This window comes from Octopus sinensis, linkage group LG14 (assembly GCF_006345805.1).
Source record: "Octopus sinensis linkage group LG14, ASM634580v1, whole genome shotgun sequence".
NCBI classification, from domain to species: domain Eukaryota; kingdom Metazoa; phylum Mollusca; class Cephalopoda; order Octopoda; family Octopodidae; genus Octopus; species Octopus sinensis.
This window is the reverse complement of record NC_043010.1, coordinates 14056014-14078550: the sequence shown is the minus strand read 5'-3', so window position 1 is coordinate 14078550 and position 22537 is coordinate 14056014. Positions and strand designations below refer to the sequence as shown.

The 22537-nt window shown below is 39.2% G+C and overlaps 1 protein-coding gene across 5 annotated transcripts in view; it reads right to left on the bottom strand.

Moving 5' to 3' along the window:
• Positions 1 to 22537, bottom strand: part of LOC115219247 (glycerol-3-phosphate acyltransferase 1, mitochondrial) — a 112666-nt gene that overhangs the window by 42123 nt on the left and 48006 nt on the right. For 4 of the 5 annotated variants that reach the window (XM_036508653.1, XM_036508652.1, XM_029789396.2 and 1 more), the window contains one exon: positions 4111 to 4387. The exons of the other annotated variant lie outside the window; for it this stretch is intronic. In XM_036508653.1, coding sequence (XP_036364546.1) covers positions 4111 to 4387 — 277 coding nt within the window. The remainder of the gene's footprint in view (positions 1 to 4110; positions 4388 to 22537) is intronic. 5 annotated transcript variants of the gene reach the window in all.

Genomic DNA, 22537 nt, shown 5'->3' with positions numbered 1-22537 from the left:
CTCAGGTTATGATTAAAGACATTCCAATTATGACCAATTTGTCATTTTCCCTTTCAGACATGGCTGTGTGGTTAAAGCGTGGGTTGCGAGCACATGATTTTCAAGTTCAATCCTACTGTGTGGCACCTTGGGTAATAGTTACAACAGCTTCAGGCCAACCAATGCCTTGTGAGTGAGTTTGCTAGACAGAAACTGTGAGGAATCCGTGTACACCATCATCATCATTTAATGTCCATCTTCAATGCTGGCATGAGTTGGATGGTTTGACAGGAGGTAGCAAGCCAGAGGACTGCACCAAGCTCCAATGTCTGTTTTGTCGTGGTTTTTACAGCTGGATGCCCTTCCTTATGCCAAACACTTTTACAGAGTAAACTGAATGCTTTTTACATGACAGCAGCCCCTGCAAAGTTTGTTTGGCATAGTTTTTATGGCCGGATGCCCTTCCTAGCTCCAACCCCTTTGCAGAGTGAACTGGATGCTTTTTACATGGTACCAGCACTGGTGAGGTGTGGTTCATTTGCTGGATGCCCTTCCTAATGCCAACCACTTTACAGAGTGGACTGGGTGTTTTGCATGTGGTACCAGCACCAGCACGGGGTCTCTTTTGGCATGATTTTTACAGCTGGATGCCCTTCCTAATGCTAACCACTTTACAGAGTGGGTGCTTTTTATGTGGCACCAGCACCAGTGAGGTCTGTTTTGGAATGGAGTTTAATGGCTTTATACCCTTCCAAATACCAACCACTTTTACTGGATGTAAAGTGATTGCCTACCACAACTACTTGACAACCAGTGTTGGTTTATTGATGTCTTCGTAACTTAGTGGTTCGACAAAAGAGACCTACAGAATAAGTACCAAACTTTATAATAATAATAATAATAATAATAATAATAATCCTTTCTGCTGTAGGCACAAGGCCTGAAATTTTGGGGTAGACGGCTAGTCAATCACACTGACCCCAGTCCTCAACTGGCACTTATTTCACTGACCCCGAGAGGATGAAAGGTAAAGTCGACTTTGGCAGAATATGAACTCAGAACATAGGAATGGGTGAAATATCGCTAAGCATTTCTTCCAGTGTGCTAACGCTTCTGCCAGTTCGCCACCTTTAATAATAATAATAATAATAATCCATTCCAGAATAGGCACAAGGCCTGAAGTTTTGCGCGGGAAGGATTTGGTTGATAACGTGAACCCCAATGCTCAACTGGTACTGGGATGAAAGGAAGAGTCTACCTCAGTGGAATTTGAACTCAGAATGTAAGACCAAAAGAAATGCCACTAAACATTTAGTCCAATGCACTAATGATTCTGCTAGCTCAACATAATAATAATAATAATAATAATAATAGTAATAATAATCCTTTCTATTATAGACACAAGGCCTGGAATTTGTTGGGAGGGAGATAGTCGATTACATTGACCCCCAGCGCTTGGCTGGTACTTAATTTATCGACCCCAAAAAGATAATAATAATAATAATAATAATGATAATAACAACAACAACAACAGCAACAACTGTACCTAGCCAGAGAAATGAAGAGGTTTTACAAGATTAAGATGAACAATTATTCCTGTGGTAATTGGTGCACTTGAGAAAGATTCTTGAGATCTGAAGAGATGTGCTGTCACCAAACCTCAAGGCAGCATCTTTGCTAACTAATATAGCATGTAATAGTAATTATAATGATGATAATAATTATTTCTACTAGAGACACAAGGTTTGAAATTTTGGAGGAGGGGGCTAGTCGATTACACTGACCCCAAAGCTTGGCTGGTACTTATTTCATTAATTCTGAAAGGATGAAAGGCCAAGTCGACCTCAGTGAAATCTGAAGTTAGAAAGTAAAGATGGAAGAAATAAGAATAATAATAATTATTATAATTATTATTATTATAATCCTTTCAGGCACAAGGCCTGAAATTTTGAGGGATGCGACTAGTTGACCGCATCGAAACCCAGTGTTTTACTGGTACTTAATTTACTGACCCCAAAAAGATGAAAGGGAAAGTTGACCTCAGCGGCATTTGAACTCAGAATGTGAAGATAAAATTCTGCTAAGCATTTTGTTCAGTGTGCTAACGATTGTGCCAGCTTGCTGCCTTAATAATGATGATAATGATGATGATGATAATAATCATAATAATAATTCTTTCTATTAAAAGCACAAGGGTTGCCGATTTCATCAACCCCACTGTTCAACTAGTACTTATTTTATTGACCACAAAAGGATGAAAGGTAAAGTCAAATTCGCTAATATTTGAACTCAGGCTGTAAAACCAGTAGAAATGCAGCTAAGAATTTTTGACCAAAATGCTAACAATTCTGCCAGCTCATAATAATAATAATAATAATAATAATCCTTTCAACTAAAGGCACAAGGCCTGGAATTTGGGGGAGGGGGTTCAGTCGATTACATCGACCCCGTTGCTATACTGGTACTTATTTAATTGATTCTGAAAGGACGAAAGGCAAAGTCGACCTTGGCAGAATTTGAACTCAGAATGTAAAGACTGACAAAATGCTGCTAAGTTTTTTGCACAGTGTGGTAACGATTCTGCTAGCTAATAATAATAATAATAATAATAATAATAATAATCGTTCGTTTATTGGCCACAAGGGCTAACAAAAATCAATTAAAACATAAAGGGACAAAACACAGGACGAAAGATACAAAGGGTTTTGTCTGTTTGAAAAAGTCCCGTGTACAAAAGCAGGATGACAACGAAAAATAAGTAACAATTAAAACTCCCAATAGGGGGATAATAATGGTTTCAAATTTTGCCACAAGAGCAGCCATTTTGTGGGAGGGGATGAGTTGATTACATCGACCCCAGTGTTTCACTGGTACTTATCAACCCTGAAAGGGTGAAAGGCAAAGTCGACCTTAGTGGAATTTGAACTCAGAACATAAAGACGGACAAAATACCACTAAGCATTTCGCCCAGCATGCTAATGCTTCTGCCAGCTTGCCACCTAAGGAGCATGTAATATAATCCTTTCTATTATAGGCACAAGGCCTGAAATTTGGGGGGGAGGGGGATAGTCAATTACATCTACCCCCAGCGTTTAACCGGTACTTATTTTATCAACTCTGAAAGAATGAAAGACAAAGTTGCTTGCCACCTTAATAATAATAATAATAATAATAATAATAATAATCCTTTCTACTAAAGGCACAAGGCCTGAAATTTCAGGGGAGAGGACTAGTCAATTACATCGACCTCAGTGTTTCACTGGTACTTAATTCATTGACCCCGAAAGGATGAAAGACAAAGACGACCTCGGTGTAATTTGAATAATAACAACAATAATTCTTTCAAAAATTTTGCCACAAGGGCAGCAATTTTGGGGGAGGGGATGAATCATCATCATCATCATCATTTAATGTCTGCTTTCCATGCTAGCATGGGTTGGACGATTTTGACTGAGGGCAACCCTCGTGTCCAACTGGTGCTTATTTTATCGACCCCAAAAGGATGAAAGGCGAAGGTACTAAGCATTTTGCCCAGCATGCTGCGGGGGGAGGGAACTAGTCGATTACACTGACCCCAGTATTTTACTGGTACTTAATTTATCGACCCCAAAAGGATGAAAGGCGAAGCTGCTAAGCATTTTGCCCAGCATGCTGCGGGGGGAGGGAACTAGTCGATTACACTGACCCTAGTATTTTACTGGTACTTAATTTATCGACCCCAAAAGGATGAAAGGCGAAGCTGCTAAGCATTTTGCCCAGCATGCTGCGGGGGGAGGGGACTAGTCGATTACACTGACCCCAGTATTTTACTGGTACTTAATTTATCGACCCCAAAAGGATGAAAGGCGAAGCTGCTAAGCATTTTGCCCAGCATGCTGCGGGGGGAGGGGACTAGTCGATTACACTGAGCCCAGTATTTTTTACTGGTACTTAATTTATTGACCCCCCTCCCCCCAAAAGGATGAAAGGCAAAGTTGACCTCGGGCAGAATTTGAATAATAATAATAATAATAATAATAATAATAAATTACTAAATACATATATAAATAAAGGAATGAACAAATAAATAAAATAAAAAAAAAAAAAAAAGCAAAACAGAACATGGTGATGTGGGATTTAGCTAGGACTCACATTAACGGTTTGAGGTTTAGTTTCTTTTTTCTTCTGCGTGCGGGATGTTACGAGTGAATTGCATTTGTCCTGCCACCGTTGTTTCCCTTGCTCAATGATCTTGGCATCTGTGTGAGAGAGGCGATTGTTTTGGGATTTCTGCCTGTTGGTCCTGTTCATGTACTTGTCAGAGTACTTTCTCTGGCCCTTAGAAGCAAAGCATTCATTGTCCCAGGTATCTCCTGTGGGATAATTATGGGTGTGTATGTTTGCAGATGACATGATGCGCGCACAGATGCTATAAAGAAGAAAAAGTGTGAGAGAAAAAGAAAAAAGAAAGAAGCTGGTGAGAATGCAAATAATAATAATAATAATAATAATAATAATTTAAAATTAAGGTACAAGACCAGCAACTACTGGGGAAAGGCTACGTTGATTACCTCTACCCCAGAGTTCAACTGGTACTTAGTTTATCAACCTCAAAAGGTTGACAGATAAAAGTCAGCCTTGGTGGAATTTGAACTCAGAATGTAAATATGGACGAAATGCTGCAAAGCATTTTGCCTGGCATGCTAACGACTCTACGAGCTCACTGCCCTAATAATAATAATAATAATAATAATAATAATTAATTTGTTTATTGGCCACAAGGGCTAACAAAAATCAAATAAAACATTTAAGGACAAAATACAGGACGAAAGTTACAAAAAGGGTTTTATCTGTTTGTAAAGTCCGTGTAAAAATGCAAGATAACAACGAAAATATATAACAAAGTAAAACTCCCAATAGGGGGAGGCGCTTCGAAAAGGTTACTCATGGAAAACCCCATAAAAACCACGGGAGCCTGGGCAAAAGGGAAGGGGGGTAGAGAGCTCCTTTCTCCTTTTATATATTACCTTTTTTTTTACAGGTGTATCCTCAGAATTGGTCCGTTCATACTGGCCATTCTTGCGACATTCACCCACCTTTCAATAAATTTGCCACGAGACAGCACTTCCCTCTCTACTCTCATCTTCCTTTTCAAGTGGAACTTGAAAAAGTTGATGAGGCATAATAATCCCTCTTTTCATTCTAGCCAAGGGCCTGAAATTCTGGGAGAGGGAGCTAGTCAATTTCATCCACTCCAGTACCTGACTAGTTACTCATTTTATCTACCCTGAAGGTGAAGAGTAGGAAGAAATGCCATTTTTTTTGTCCAAGTTGCTAAGGATTCTGCCAACTCATCATGATAATAATAATCCTTTCCACTAAAGGCACAAGTCCTGAAATTTTGGGGGAGGTGTAAGACAATTACATCGACCCCAGTACTCGACTGGTACTTAATTTATTGACCTCAAAAGGACCTCAAAAGTCGAACTCAACGGAATTTGAACTCAGAACATAAAGATGGGTAAAATGCTGCTAAGCATTTTCCCAGACATGCTAACGATTCTGCCAGCTCACCACCTTAATACTAATAATAATAATAATAATAACAATAATAACAATAATTTTTTCTACAATAGGCATGTGGCTAAAAGTTTGGGCGGACGTGGGGCTCGTCAATTACATCAACCCTGGTGTTTAAATGGTACTTATTTCATCAACCCCGAAAGGATGAAATGGTAAACTCAAGCTTAGCAGAATTTGAACCTAGAAAGTAAAGAGCAGGAAGAAAGGCCTCTAAGCATTTCATCCAGCATGCTAACAATTCTTATTTCTTTACTACCCACAAGGGGCTAAACACAGAGAGGACAAACAAGGACAGACAAATGGATTAAGTCGATTATATCGACCCCAGTGCGTAACTGGTACTTAATTTATCGACCCCAAAAGGATGAAAGGCAAAGTCGACCTCGGCGGAATTTGAACTCAGAACGTAACGGCAGACGAAATACCTATTTCTTTACTGCCCACAAGGGGCTGAACACAGAGAGGACAAACAAGGACAGACATAGGTATTAAGTCTATTATATCGACCCCAGTGCGTAACTGGTACTTAATTTATCGACCCCGAAAGGATGAAAGGCAAAGTCGACCTCGGCGGAATTTGAACTCAGAACGTAACGGCAGACGAAATACGGCTACGCATTTCGCCCGGCGTGCTAACGATTCTGCCAGCTCGTTATCTTCTTAATAATAATGATGATGATGATGATATTAATAATTTCTTTTATTTAGCATCTGGGCAAAGGATGAGGGGTGACAATACAAAGACAGACATAGAATGCGGTGATTTACGTGGTAAGGAATGATGAAATGAAATGTAGAAATGAAAGAAATGGACGTGTACATAGCATAGATCAGTATAAAAAAAGAATAATAATAACAAACACAAATACTAATACTAATAATAATGATGATGATGATGATGATATCTAGCAATGAGCGACAAATTTTAGTTAAGATGTATAGTCACAAATGATTGGTACATATTTTGATCAAAATCAGAGACTGGAAGAAAAAGTGTTGGAGATTTCAATTCAGCAGAGAAGGACAAAGTACTATGAAGCATTTATATCTGCAAATCTATCATTTTCTGTTACTCAACCATTAAATAATAGTGTTCCTCAAACGTTGGAGGAGGGATTTTGATGATTATATCAACCCTCACTACTGAGCTATGTACAACCTGAGGGATGAAAAGCAGGCAGAGCTGACCTTGGTAGGAATTGAACACAGATCATCTTCCAACAGCTTCTTTCTTTTCCACAAATACTAACAATAGTCCCTATATGTCATTACATGATTTACTAGACATAGCAACCAAATTTCCCTCAAACCATGCACTACCATCTTTAACCCTTTAGTGTTTCAACCGGCCATATCAGGCCAAAATTGTCTTCCTGTTTTATGCTCAAACCAGCCAGCTCTGACCTCTCACACCTACCCTACAAAGTCATTCTAAAAATAAACAGGGTCGTCATCAAAATCTCAGAGTTACAAGATGCTGTACAATTAATTTAAAACAATGTAATTAAACAGGCTTTACATTTGACAGAGTAATCTGATTGTTAAAGGGTTAAAAAGAGAAAAACAACATATTAACACATTAGCCAGTTCACTGTCCAAAACAAATTTTTTAATAAAAAAAAAAAGGGGATTGTCATGGCCAAACTGGCTTTCACCGTACATCTACTTGATCAGGGCTAACCTGGGTCAAACCAATACTAATTAGACAAGCACATGCATCAGTTTACTCTTTTACTCTTTTACTTGTTTCAGTCATTTGACTGCGGCCATGCTGGAGCACCGCCTTTTTTAATCGAGCAACTCGACCCTGGGACTTATTCTTTTGTAAGCCCAGTACTTATTCTATCGGTCTGTTTTGCCGAACCGCTAAGTGATGGGAACATAAACACACCAGCATCGGTTGTCAAGCAATGCTAGGGGGACAAACACGCACACACATATATATATATATATATATATATATATATACGACAGGCTTCTTTCAGTTTCCGTCTACCAAATTCACTCACAAGGCATTGGTCGGCCCGAGGCTATAGTAGAAGACACTTGCCCAAGGTGCCACGCAGTGGGACTGAACCCGGAACCATGTGGTTGGCAAGCAAGCTACTTACCACACAGTTTAGTTAGAAATATTTAGCAAAAATTTGTAACACTGGCCTAAGTGCTTGATTGTTCCTTCATTTCATTAACCATTGGTACTACTTTATTTTACCTGATAACTGACTGGGACTTCTTTTTTTTCTTTTTTTAATCAAGTCCAGTACTTGACAGGTACTTTATTTCATTGGATCCACACCTCCCAGTACTTGACTGGTACCTTAATTTATTCAGTACTTGAATTGTACTTGATTTCATCAATCCTATACCTGTACTTGAGTTTACTGATTCCGAAAAGATGAAAGGCAATAGCAACTCGGGTAAGATTTAATATCTAGAACACAACTGTACAATTTATCTACTGATTTCCCCTCTCTGCTACCATTAAATAATCACAATGCTAAATTTCTCTTGGACAAAGGGCTCTGCTAAAAACATCGAATTTCTTTCTCTTCTTCCTCACAACATAAAAACCTATTGTGTTGTGTGACCTATTTACATTACTATTTGTAGACATCTATCATTACTAGTTTCCTCAGATCCTAGTGTCTTACTTTTAATTTTGTCTGCCCTCCAATCAATCTCCTTGAACAGAAAGAAATTTCAACTAATGGGTTAAGGAGGGGGGCTGTGGGTGAGTGAGTGAGAGGCGAAATTGTTGGCTTTGCTTCTGTTACCATGGAAACAGAGTGCTAAAACCTCAGTAGACAAGAGGAAGCTAATCAATCTTGAACGACTTGGAATAAACACCCACACGTCTACTACATTTTCTCATACATAGTCTCAAATAAATAAACACACCCAAAAACAAACACAGTATACATAGCTACACATGCACAACATACATATGCATCTGCACACAAATACACATCAATACAGCTGCACAATCACATAATCATATACACTTAGGTACATGCCATATATATATATATATATATATATATATATATATATATAATATTAGGGAGTAAATCCAAACTTACAGGGAAAAATTAGATTTAGGATTAAATCTAATTTTATAGTATAAATATATATATTAAATTTTAACTTTAAATTTAAATGATTTAAATTTTGAATTTTATATTGTATATAAATGACTCTCCCCAGACACAACAGAATATCCCATTTTATTTAAACTAATATTCCACAGCATCAGTTGTAATGCAAGATTAACCATTAACAATAAAATAATTTATAGCAATTTATTACATTACAAGGGTGTGTTCAATTTTAACCCATTTCTCTCAAGTTTAGAACATTTAGCACAGAGAATTATATTTCATTATTTTCAAAATAACGAAACTGAAAAAAATTCTAATTATTTAAAAAAAAAAATATTTACTTAAAGAAATAAAGAAAAAAAATATTTAACTTTAGATTGAAAGCAAATTTTAGTTTTAAGAAAACTGACTGCTTTGTATTGGCACAAGGAGATAAAAATATATACAAAGCTAAGTAGGAATAGTATAAGCACATGTATAGCTGTGTGTTTAGGAAGCACACTCTGCAACCACATGGTTGCAGGTTCAAACCCACTGTACAGTACCTGGGGCAAGTATCCACTACTATAACCCTGGGCTGATTAATACCTTGTGAGTGAATTTAGTAGACAGATACTGTGTGAAAGCGCATCGTCTCTCTCTCTCTCTATATATATATATATATATGTTGTGTGCGAGAGACCAGGGGAGAGATGGGGAGGGAGGGAGAGAGAGAGATAGGGAGAGAGAGAGAGAGAGCAGGGGAGAGATAGGGGAGAGAGAGAAAGAGCAGGGGAGAGATAGGGAGAGAGAGAGCAGGGGAAAGATAGGGGAGAGAAAGAGCAGGGGAGAGATAGGGAGAGAGAGCAGGGGAGAGAGAGAGAGCAGAAGAGAGATAGGGGGAGAGAGAGAGCAGGGGAGAGATAGGGAGAGAGAAAGAGCAGGGAAGAGATAGGGAGAGAGAGAGAGAGAGAGAGAGAGCAGGGGAGAGATAGAGAGCAAGGGGGAGAGAGAGAGCAGGGGAGAGATAGGGAGAGAGAGAGAGCAGGAGAGAGATAGGTGGAGAGAGAGAGAGAGCAGGGGCAAGATAGGAAGAGAGAGGGAGGGGAAGAGAGAGACAGAGTACCCTAACCCTACAGTTTATGATATCAATCAGATACAGAGAGGGATGAGAGAGAGAGAGAGAGAAAGAGAGAAAGAGAAAGAGGATGTGTGTGTGTTTTACAGTTGTTGATTGTATCAATCACAGTACTTGACTGATATACATTTTATCCACTCTGGAAAGATGAAAGGCAAAAATTAAAACACCATTGGAATGTGGACATACTGGTAGGGGTGCTACTTTTAAAAGATGAGAGACTGGCATCGTTTCAGGAAAATATCATCTATCAATGAATCAACGTAGAGAGCCAAGCACTCTTGACTCAGCATTGCTCTAGTTCACTCTCAGCTGCCAGCTGTATAATTAAGAGATTATGAAGGCACCGAGCTGGCAGAATCGTTAGCACGCTGGGCGAAATGCTTAGCAGTATTTCGCCTGCTGCTACATTCTGAGTTCAAATTCCACCGAGGTTGACTTTGCCTTTCATCCTTTCGGGGTCGATTAAATAAGTACCAGTTACGCACTGGGGTCGATATAATAGACTTAATCCATTTGTTTGTCCTTGTTCGTCCTCTCTGTGTTTAGCCCCTTGTGGGTTGTAAAGAAATATGTATAATTAAGAGATTATGAAGAAGTTGTAACCTGCAACAGAGTGGCAGAGCAGATTTATTCCTCACTGACCTCAACTCTAAAGATGCACAATATAATTTTTAAATGCATACAGACAGGGAGTAGAAGAGTTTAGATATTGTTGTGATTTTTTTTGTGACCCCCTTTGGTCAGACACTGACCATGGGCTTGCAACCGGGCAAGGTTGTTTTATGGAAGACCAGCAGTCGCCCATGCATACCGGCCTCCCCTCTCCACACCACCAGTGTTATCCAAGGGAAAGGCAAAAGGGGCCGATACAGCTTGGCACCTGTGACGTCGCAACTCATTTCTACAGTGAGTGAACTGAAGCTACCTGAAATAAAGCGTCTTGCTCAAGAACACAACACGCAGCCCGGTCCAGGATTCGAGCTCACAACCTCACGATCGTAAGCTCAACGCTCTAACCACTGAGCCACGCGCCTTCAGTTTAGATATCAACAGACACAATAACATCAATACCTATTTCTTTATTACCCACAAGGGGATAAACACAGAGGGGACAAACAAGGACAGACATAAGTATTAAGTCGATTACATCGACCCCATTGCGTAACTGGTACTTAATTTATCAACTCCGAAAGGATGAAAGGCAAAGTCGACCTCGGCAGAATTTGAACTCACAACGTAACGCAGACGAAATACCGCTAAGCATTTCACCCGGCGAGCTAACGTTTCTGCCAGCTCGCCACCTTATCACAATAACATCAATACCATTTATAACAGGTATGGGCAACTGACAACATTCTAAGGTCTTTACAACTTTTAATTTTTTTTATTTATAGCTTATGCAAAATCATGCTTATATAAACATACCTTTTTACTAGGATTTTGTAAGATTTTTGTTAGGTTCAACTAATATATTCTTATAATTTATTTAGTATAAAATCAATGTTGTCTCTGCTACATACACTGTTACCCATGTCTGATTTAGTATAATATATAGTGTACTATGCACGACATATGGTGTTTGTTACATAGTTATAGCAGTGCTGTGTACTAATATATGGAATAATAATATCTCATAAAGCCCACAGCTCACACTGCGGGAAACAGACGGATCATGTGTGACTATCAACAAGTGCTATGTAAGCAATAATCGCAAGAAATTAAATTCAATGTCTACGATATTAGACATGAATAATTTGTTTTATTCAAATTGCTTGTTTGAGAGAGGATATTGTTCATAATCTTATAAGGCCCTAGACCTAGATTAGAGTGAGGTGGGATGGTGAAGCTAATGAGATTAATATTCATTAATATTCAGTTTGGCCAGATGCAGAAGTATTATGGGAATCATCATCATCATCGTTTAACGTCCGCTTTCCATGCTAGCATGGGTTGGACGGTTCAACTGGGGTCTGGGAAGCCAGAAGGCTGCACCAGGCTCCAGTCTGATCTGGCAGTGTTTCTACGGCTGGATGCCCTTCCTCATGAATGTAAATGTGTATTTAATGTATAAGTGTAGGTATGGCTGTGTGGTTAAGAAATTCACTTCCGGACCAAATGGTTTGGGGTTCAGTCCCACTGTATGGCACCTTGAGCAATTATCTTCTACTATAGCCCCAGGCCGACCAAAGCTGCCATGTGTATGTGTGTGTGTTGTGTTTGTCTTGTCTTGCAACTCACCAACCATTAGGCTATGCACCCTCACATAATACATATGCATGAATGAACGTGCGCATACATGCATACTTGTAGATATCTTGTTGCAGACATGGCCAAATTATTCACAAGACCTTCATGAATTTTCCGGTTCAATCCCTCAGCACAACACACTGAGCAAGTGTTTTTTTCTCAATATAATCTCAAGTTGACCCAAAACTTGTGAATGAAATTGGATAGACAGAAACTTTGCGACTGTAATTTCAAGCATCCAAGCCTTGTTACCCGGATTCTTCAAAGGATTACTTCAAGCCTACACATGTCTGTAGAATAATCAGCCGCTTACACTGCAACGTCAGTAATTTAGCTAGTTCCAGTGACTGATCAACTGGAATTGCATGTGTGTGTGTGCAGTTAGATCAGTGTTTCTCAACATTTTTTTTTTTTTAGCTATGGACCCCTTAGATTCCCATTTTACTCAGATGGACCTTCAAAACCATTCGAAGTTTCAAAGAATCATATATTTTTTATAATTGAATATTATTAGGAATTATAAAAAAAGAAAAAAAATTATTTAAATATTCTGAATGAGTGGCTGTGTGGCAAGTAGCTTGCTTACCGACCACATGGTTCCGGGTTCAGTCCCACTGCGTGACACCTTGGGCAAGTGTCTTCTACTATAGCCTCGGGCCGACCAAAGCCTTGTGAGTGGATTTGGTAGACGGAAACTGAAAGAAGCCCGTCGTATATATATGTATGTGTGTGTGTGTATGTGTTTGTGTATCTGTGTTTGTCCTCCCAATATCGCTTGACAACCGATGCTGGTGTGTTTACGTCCCCGTAACTTAGCGGTTCGTCAAAGGAGACCGATAGAATAAGTACTAGGCTTACAAAGAATAAGTCGTGGGGTCGATTTGCTCGACTAAAGGTGGTGCTCCAGCATGGCCACAGTCAAATGACTGAAACAAGTAAAAGAGTATTGTAGAAGTAAAAGCAATTTACCATAGATATATCTTAACAACAAAATCTTACATGGACCCCCCCAAGGGCCAGATGGACCCTGGTTGAGAACTACTGAGTTAGATGTACAACCAAGTACTTCTGTATGAGTCAGAGCTCCATGTAGATTGTCATTATCCAATCAGCTTCCCATATAGTGGTTAGTTAGACACTGTAATTAGTAGTGTTACTAGTTATGATATACAGAGCATATGTGTGGGAAAATTAAGATAAACACAAAGATTAATTATTAATTACTACATACATTTCACCATTGCAATGGTAAAACATATGCAAGAACTAATAATATACACTTGTACCCATCTTTAGTTTCCACTAAACAGGGTGCAATGGGTAAATTGTTGCCATTTTATATTTTTTATTTCATGCATGCACATACTTTGTTTTGGGTTTTGTCAACTACACAGTATAGTAGGGTCAGTTGGGCACTGTCTGTGAGAAAAACAGTACCATGACACTGTCAGAAATTTGGAAATGACATGCTGTACTGCTTGGCATTTGTACCAGAGGCTCAAATACGAACATTTCAGAGTGTTTGCGTGTCAATCTGAGGACAGTGCATGTACCAAGAGTGATAAAGATCAAACATCCAGTCAATATCATGGTGTTTGGAGTGATCACTAGTGATGGCAACGCTATGCCTCCATTCATCTTCCCATACAGCTTCAGGCTCAACATGGAGGCCTACATCAAGTACCTGGAGGGAGTAGTGCTCTCTTGGGCCAAGAAGGTGCTTCCCTGGGCCAAGACCCTATGTCTGGCAACAGGACTCTACACCATTCCACACAAGCAGCAGAACCCAGTCATGGCTGTCAGACAATTTCTGCGACCACATCACCCCTAACATCTGGCCACCTAACTCCCCAGACAGCAAACCCCCTTGATTATTATGTGTGGGGTGCAGTTGAGCAAAAGACCAACAAAACTCCTTGTAACACCAAAGATGAACTGAATGCAAGGATTATGGCAGCATTCACCAACTTAAAACAAGGAGACCATCCAGAAGAGTTGCAGGGGATTCTGAAGTCATCTGGAGGCCATGGTTGAAGCCAATGGGGATTTTTTTGAATAAATTTACTCATTAGTATTTCAAGATATTTTTGTGTAATTTTGCTAAGTATATCTGTTAAAATGAGATGTCAGTGTTATTTTCATTTTTGTGTAATTTAGGACAGTTTATTCACTGCACCCTGTATATGTATGTGTGTGTGTGTGAGTATATAAAATATATATGAATAATGTATATATTTATTGAATGTCTTTATACACTCGCATGCACACACACGAGTACATGACTTGATCAGTCAGAGGCGGAAAGGGAAAAGTTGATAGTTGGTACATAGTGTATAACCATCTTTCATTTTCAAAAGTTCACATTTCTCCTTGCTCCTACACACACACACACTCTCTCTCTCTCTGTGCATACACACCACAAACAGGGTTTTTAATATAGGTTAAAAGGTCGACAGTAGATTAAATGTTATGATTTCATTTTAGACTGTAGGCAGGAGTAACAAGCCAGCAAAGAGATGAAGGAAGAGTAGATGCAAGAGGTGTGGAGGAAACAACAACAACAACAACAGCACACTTGGCGACTACTCCCCGCATCTCTGCAGCCATCCAGGTGATGTCCTGCCGAGAGAGAACAGACAACAGTTGGAAACAAAGGCAGTGGGACACTAGAGATAAACAACATTTGGTACTTATTAAAAATTGTCTAAATTCCACACGAGAAGAAAGAAAGCTTTCACAATATCAACCACAACTCCTTCTATCACCCTAGATTCATGGGTAATATAAGCACATCCTCCCTCCCTCCCTTCATTCCACCCTGCTCTAGCAACCTGTAAAAGGAGGTAGCAGAGAGGGGAATATGGCATATATATATTTTCCTTGTTATGTAAAAGTACAAGTGTCAAACTTCAGTGGGGGGGAAGAGGATGGCAGAGTTGCAACACTGATAAAAATCTGATTCTAATTTAGCCAACAAATACTGAGAAATTCACTGAGGCAATCAACACTGTTTGCTTGATTTGGTACTTTATTTTATCTATCCTGAAGGGATGGAAAGGCAAACTTCATCTAGGTAGGATTTGAACCCAGGAACTTTAATATAGAGAAATTTTGACCATGGTGGTTGCTCAGCTCACAAGAAATAGCAACCAAATATCCTACAAATCACATGCTACCATCTTAGAAAAGGGTATGTTGGATAATGCAATCCCAGATTCCCAACAAATATGAAAAAGCTAAGATGATCATGACAAGAATGCTTTTGAACATAAGACTACTTAATAGGGGCTGACCTGGGGATAAAGAACAGTAACAAGTACTTATTTTATTGACTCCCAAAAGTGAAAGGCCAAGTCAACCATGACAGGATTTGAACTCAAAACACACTGACCTAAATATCAAACTAAAAGACAAATTGTCCAGCACTTCTGTTGTCTCTGCCAAATGCATTGCATTCATAATTAATAATACTCATTTCTAAATTGGCCAGAAAACTAGTAATTTTTGGAGGATAGAGTTAGTTGATACCTATTTCTTTATTGCCCACAAGGGGCTAACAGACAAACAGATTAAGTCGATTACATTGACCCCAGTGCATCACTGGTACTTAATTTATCGACCCCGAAAGGATGAAAGGCAAAGTCGACCTTGGCGGAATTTGAACTCAGAACGCAGCGGCGGACAAAATACCACAAAGCATTTCACCCGGCATGCTAAAGATTCTGCCAGCTTGCTGCCTTTTTGTTAGTTGATACCATTGATGCAAGTATTTGACTGGTAATCTATTTTATTGACCCGGAGAAGACAAAAGGCAAAGTTGATCTCAGCAGGGTTTGAACCCAGAATGTAAAGAGACAAATACTGCATGACATTTTTGTCCAACACTTAACAATTCTATCACTCTACCATTCTAATAATAATGATAATAATAACCCTTTCTACTACAGAACACAAGGCCTGAAATTTTGAGGGAGGGGTTGGCTGATTACATCAACTCCAGTGCTCAACTGACACTTATTTCATTGACCCTGAAAGGCAAAGTTGACATCAGTGGAATTTGAACTCAGAATGTAAAGAGCTGGAAAAATCCCACAAACCATTTTGTCCAACACAACAACTCAGCTGCCTTAATAATAATAATAATAATAATGATAAATACCCTGATGCAGTACCAGACAGAAGGCTCTCGTGGCTATGCCCTGATGCAGTACCAGGCAGTGGATCTCATGGCTTCTGACCTAAACTCATTCGAAATGTTATCATGTACATTGTTTTGTCTTGGTATAAGAGATGGGCTACAGCAAATATTCTGCTCAATACCACAGATTTGCTTGTCAGTTGTTTGACCTTAAACAGTTGACCATGTCCCTTAGTGGCTGATGATATGTGCATCTCTGATCACGAGCAGAAGTAGTGGGGGAGCATCATGGCCGTATGTTGAAAGGAATTCTTGGAGGTTTGAATGATTCACCTTTGGAAACATGGGTGTTTCATTCAATATCCTTAAGCAACCCTTATTCAGGTACCTTTTCAGTGAGATGGGCTACTCAAACCTGAAAAAAATTCTAACTGGGCCCCACCTGCAAAATCATGTGCTGTTTATCTTGATATAAGATCATCACATTGTGCATATGTTTGTGATGCATGTGAGTGGTGTACCTTTATCAGACGGGTAGTCATGATGGGTATACTGGGCTTCGTATATTTTACTCCCGTGTCACTTTGATGGCATGCACTGCTCTCTCACTCAATGATAATAATAATAATAGTTTCAAATTTTGGCACAAGGCCAGCAATTTCTGAGGTGGTGGTGGTGGTAGTGAGAGGCAAAGTCGATTATATCAACACCAATAATTGACTGGTACTTTATTTTATTGACCCCTGAAAGGGGGAAAAGTGAAGGTGACCTCAGTAGGATTTGAACTCAGAAGGAACTGGTATGAATGCTGCAAAGCATTTTCTCTGATGCTATTACGATTCTGCCAGCTCATCACCTTTACTAAAATCAACACAGGAATATCTCTCTTAGACTCTCAAACCTTTCTGCAAATTCAGCAAATTTTCACTTTAGTTAAACAGCAACAACAACAATAATTGCTGACCTAGTTGCAAGGCCACAGCTTTTTTTTTTTTTGATAAGTGCAAATAGATTTTATAGTAAACTATATCAATCTCAGTTCTTGACCAGTGTTCATTGAAAGTACTTAGTTTATCTTAGCCTTTATCATCCCTTCTGGGGATTTTAGCTTTGTCATCTCTTCCAGGGATTTGAAAATCAACAGGATCTGGACTCATGTCTACTACACTATCAATTCTGCTAGCCACTGCCCTATATACAAAATATTTTTCTATAATTTATCTTTTATTCATCAGAGGAAGAGAGGCATCCTTCATGACCTTTGTTGTAAGGCCTCCTACAAATGTTACAAACACCATCTCTCCTCTCTTTATAGTTTATAATAATTGTTGTGGTAGACTTAATCTATCACCCATTCCAACACCAGCACTTGCTTTTGGGTATCTTTATAATGTGCTTTTCAAATGATGGTGGCCCTTAAAAGGATCATGGGCACTGCTCTTCCTCCACTGACTAAACCGATAGATAGACAGATAGATAGATGATGGATGAGTGATGGGTGGGTGGATAGATAGATAGATAGATGGTGGGGTAGGTAGATGGATAGATAGACAGATAGACACAAACACACAAATATACATTCATATATAATAATACATATATATATATTTATTGGAATCACACACATACACATTCATTCATTCATACATACATACATAATAATAAGTGTAGTGGTTTATATGAATAGATATTCAAGTGCCTTATTCTTATTTCTGATGTGCAGTAGTTGAATGTTTATAGTCCATTACATGTATATAAGTAAATAAGTAAATCTATACCAAAGTTTTAATGTGGGAATCAGCGTGAATCTAGGTTATGAATTTACTGACATAATTAGCTACATATAAGTAAATATGAGGGGGGGGGGGTGCTGGAAAATCCCTGGCTTTGAGGGTATCACGAAAGGCCTGGTGAGAGGCCCAGCCCTCTGTGTTCTTTTAAAAGGGCTTAGGAAAACTTAAGCACTGCTGCAATAAGTGTGTGAATTTGAGAGGAGGGGGATATGTTGAATAAAATCGTAATTAATGGAAATTTCCTGTATTTTCTTTTACCCAAAGCCAGGAACTTTTCAGCCTCACCCCCCAGTGTGTGTGTGTATATATATACACATATAATATTACAGGCACAAAAACAAATAAATGAACAGAGGCATATATATATATGTTATATATATGTATATATATGTATATATGTATATATATATATATGTATATATATGTATATATATATGTATATATATATGTTCTTATACATATATATATATGTTCTTATACATATATATATATATATATATGTGTATATATATGTATATGTTTATATGTATGCATATATGTATATAATATATATATATTATATATATATATGTGTATATATATGTATATGTTTATATGTATGCATATATGTATATAATATATATATATATATATATATGTGTGTGTGTGTGTGTGTGTGTATATATATATATGTGTGTGTGTGTGTATGTGTGCGCACCCAAATATGCAGGCATGCACATATAGTGAAAGGAACCTACAACGCAGACAGACATACGCATGATTATACACACATATGCATGTATAAACACGCACACAAATGTATATAAGGACACATTCGCAAAATCATCAAAACTGAGAATTTAAATAAATACAACTTTTTTCCTTTTGCTACAAAATGATAAATTCTTTGAATGGCATAAAAAGCTAGAGACATTTTCTGCTGAACACAGCAAAATTCTGTGATATGGAGGTGATGGGCAGGGTCAGAGTGTGTCAGTCTAACATCGACTGTGTTGTAATTTATTGGTTTCAAATTTTGGCACAAGGCCAGCAATTTCTAGGTAAGAGCTAAGGCAATTACATCGACTCCAGTGCTAATCTGGTACTTAGTTTATTGAGCCTTAACCCTTTAGCATTTAAACCAGCCATATCCGGCCAAAATATTCTCCCCTGTTTTATGTTAAAATTGGCCAGATCTGGCCTTTCACACCAGCCCTACTATATAATTCTAAAAATGAATAGTTACTTCATCAAAATCTCATAGCTACAAGATAATGCAGGATTAGTTTAAAACAATGTGGATGAAGAAGCATTAATTTTGGCAGAATAATGCAAACACTAAAGGGTTAAAGGATGAAAGACAAAGTAAACCATGATTCAACTTGAACTCAGAACATAAACTTGAACAAAATACCACTAAGCATTCTACCTGGCAGACAAACGATTTTGCCAGTTTGCCACCTAACTGTGTTGTAATATACTAAAATACAGTTTTGGACAAATAAAAAGTTGGTTTTGTTTATTATCCTTTTCCACAGATAATAGCACGTGAAAAATCATTCGGGCGAGGTCGTTGCCAGTGCCACTGGACTGGCTCCTGTGCCGGTGGCACGTAAAAAACACCCTTTGAGTGTGGCTGTTGCCAGTACCACCTGACTGGCCCTTGTGCCGGTGGCATGTAAAAGCACCCACCACACTCTTGGAGTGGTTGGCATTAGGAAGGGCATCCAGCTGTAGAAACTCTGCCAGGTCAAGATTGGAGCCTGGTGCAGCCATCTGGTTTGCCAGCCCTCAGTCATTCGTCCAACCCATGCTAGCATGGAAAGCGGACGTTAAACGACGATGAGGATGATTGATTGATTGATTTCCAATACAAGCAAGGAAAAGAAACGCATCAAATTTGAGGAAGGAGCCCGGTTGATTATATCAACCCCAATACTTGAACCTTAAAAAAGGAAAAGGTGTGCACATAGAACAAACATGATTATTTTACTGTAGGTGCTAGCACTGTTGTGTGGTTAAAAAGCTCATTTTGCAACCACATGGTATTGGGTTCAATCCCACTGTGCAGTATCTTGGGTAAATGTTTTCTGCTATTACAGCTCTGCAGCAACAAAAGCCTTGTGAATGAATTTTGGTAGATAGAAACTGTACGGAAGCCTATTGTGTACGAGTGTGTGTTTTGTATACACGTTTGGCAGAAGGTACAATCAATTGAATCAACCTCAATACTTGATGGTTACTTCATTTTATTGAACATAGAGGGGACAAACAAGGACAGACAAACGGATTAAGTCGATTACATTGACCCCAGTGCCTAACTGGTACTTAATTTATCGACCCCGAAAGGATGAAAGGCAAAGTCGACCTCGGCGGAATTTGAACTCAGAACGCAGCAGCGGACGAAATACCGCGAAGCATTTCGCCCGGCATGCTAACGTTTCTGCCAGCTCGTACCAGTTACGCACTGGGGTCAATGTAACCGACCAACTTAATCCGTTTGTCCCCCTCTGTGTTTAGCCCCTTGTGGGTAGTAAAGAAATAGGAGTAGCAACCGAAATATGAACATAAACACAAACAACATAAAAACAGATTGGAAAACAGAGAGAGAAAGGGAGAGGGACGGACAGACAGACAGGAAAACTCACAAAATTCATAACAAGACACACATTCACACATTGAACAAATAAGTCTGTCTGTTGTCCGATCAATGGAACTTATCTCACAGTGCAAGTTGCTGATTCTACTGCAGTGAAGTGCACTTGATGTAATTTTCAAGCAGGTTCATTCAGACAATCTCTCTCTACTCTGTTTTACTTGTTTCAGTCAGTTGACTGCGGCCATGCTGGAGCACCGCCTTTAGTCGAGCAACTCAACCCTGGGACTTATTCTTTTGTAAGCCCAGTACTTATTCTATCGGTCTGTTTTGCCGAACCGCTAAGTAACGGGGACATAAACACACCAGCATCGGTTGTCAAGCAATGCTAGGGGGATAAACACACACACACACATATATACAACAGGCCATGCTGGAGCACCGCCTTTAATCGAGCAACTCGACAACAGGACTTATTCTATCGGTCTCTTTTGCCGAACCGCTTAGTGACAGGGACATAAACACACCAGCATCGGTTGTCAAGCAATGCTAGGGGGACAAACACAGACACACACATACATACATACATACATACATACATATATACGACGGGCTTCTTTCAGTTTCCGTCTACCAAATCCACTCACAAGGCTTTGGTCGGCCCGAGGCTCTAGTAGAAGACACTTGCCCAAGGTGCCACGCAGTGGGACTGAACCCGGAACCATGTGGTTGGTAAACAAGCTACTTACCACACAGCCACTCCTGCCACTCTATGTCACTTGATGTAATTTTCAGGCAGGTTCATTTAGACAATCTACGTGAAAATGCTCTGGCCCTCCGAATAGATTTCTAAACAGTTCCCGTAAACCTACTTTGGATCAGTCCTACTGTGTAGCACTTTAGACAGGTGTTTTCTACTATAACCCCAGGCTAACTGAAACCTTGTGAGTGGATTTAGTAGATGGAAACAGAAAGAAGCCTACTGCATGTGTGTGTACTTTAATTAAAGCTGCAAAAATCTTCATAAATTATTACTTTCATGTGCCTGTTCATCAGACAGTTGCCATTAATATCAAATTAAAATTGTGGTAATCACAATTTTAATTCGGTATTCATCACAACTGTATGTTATTTACATATAGGCGTAGGAGCAGCTGTGTGGTAAGTAGCTTGCTTACGAACCACATGGTTCCGGGTTCAGTCCCACTGCGTGGCATCTTGGGCAAGTGTCTTCTACTATAGCCTCAGGTCGACCGAAGCCTTGTGAGTGAATTTGGTAGACGGAAACTGAAAGAAGCCCGTTGTATATATGTATATATATATATTATATATATATATATATATATATATTTTAATCGGTATTATCACAACTGTATGTTATTTACATATGCGTAGGAGCAGCTGTGGTGAAGTAGCTTGTTTACAAACACATGGTTCCGGGTTAGTCCCACTGCGTGGCACCTTGGGCAAGTGTCTTCTACTATAGCCTCGGGCCGACCAAGCCTTGTGAGTGGATTTGGTAGAGGAAACTGAAAGAAGCCCGTTGTATATATGTATATATATGTGTGTGTGTGTTTGTGTGTCTGTGTTTGTCCCCCCCAACATCGTTTGACAACCAATGCTGGTGTGTTTACGTCCCCGTAACTTAGCGGTTCGGCAAAAGAGAGGCCGATAGAATAAGTACTAGGCTTACAAAGAATAAGTCCTGGGGTCGATTTGCTCGACTAAGGCGGTGCTCCAGCATGACCACAGTCACATGACTGCAACAAGTAAAAGGGTAAAAAGGGAAATATATGTAATTTTGTATATGTGTGTGTGTGTGTTTGTGTCCCCCTTCTCTAGACATAATTTCATGGTGGCTGTAAATGAGCATCCCTGTCATACAAGTGATGCTGTGCATTTCCGACCATCCAGGAAAAGGATGTATGGCCATGGGAAACATACTCCTTTGCTTAGGAACAGGTGAGGGGTCGATGGCAAGAAGAGCATCCTCCAGTCATAGAAAAATCTACCTCAACAAATTCC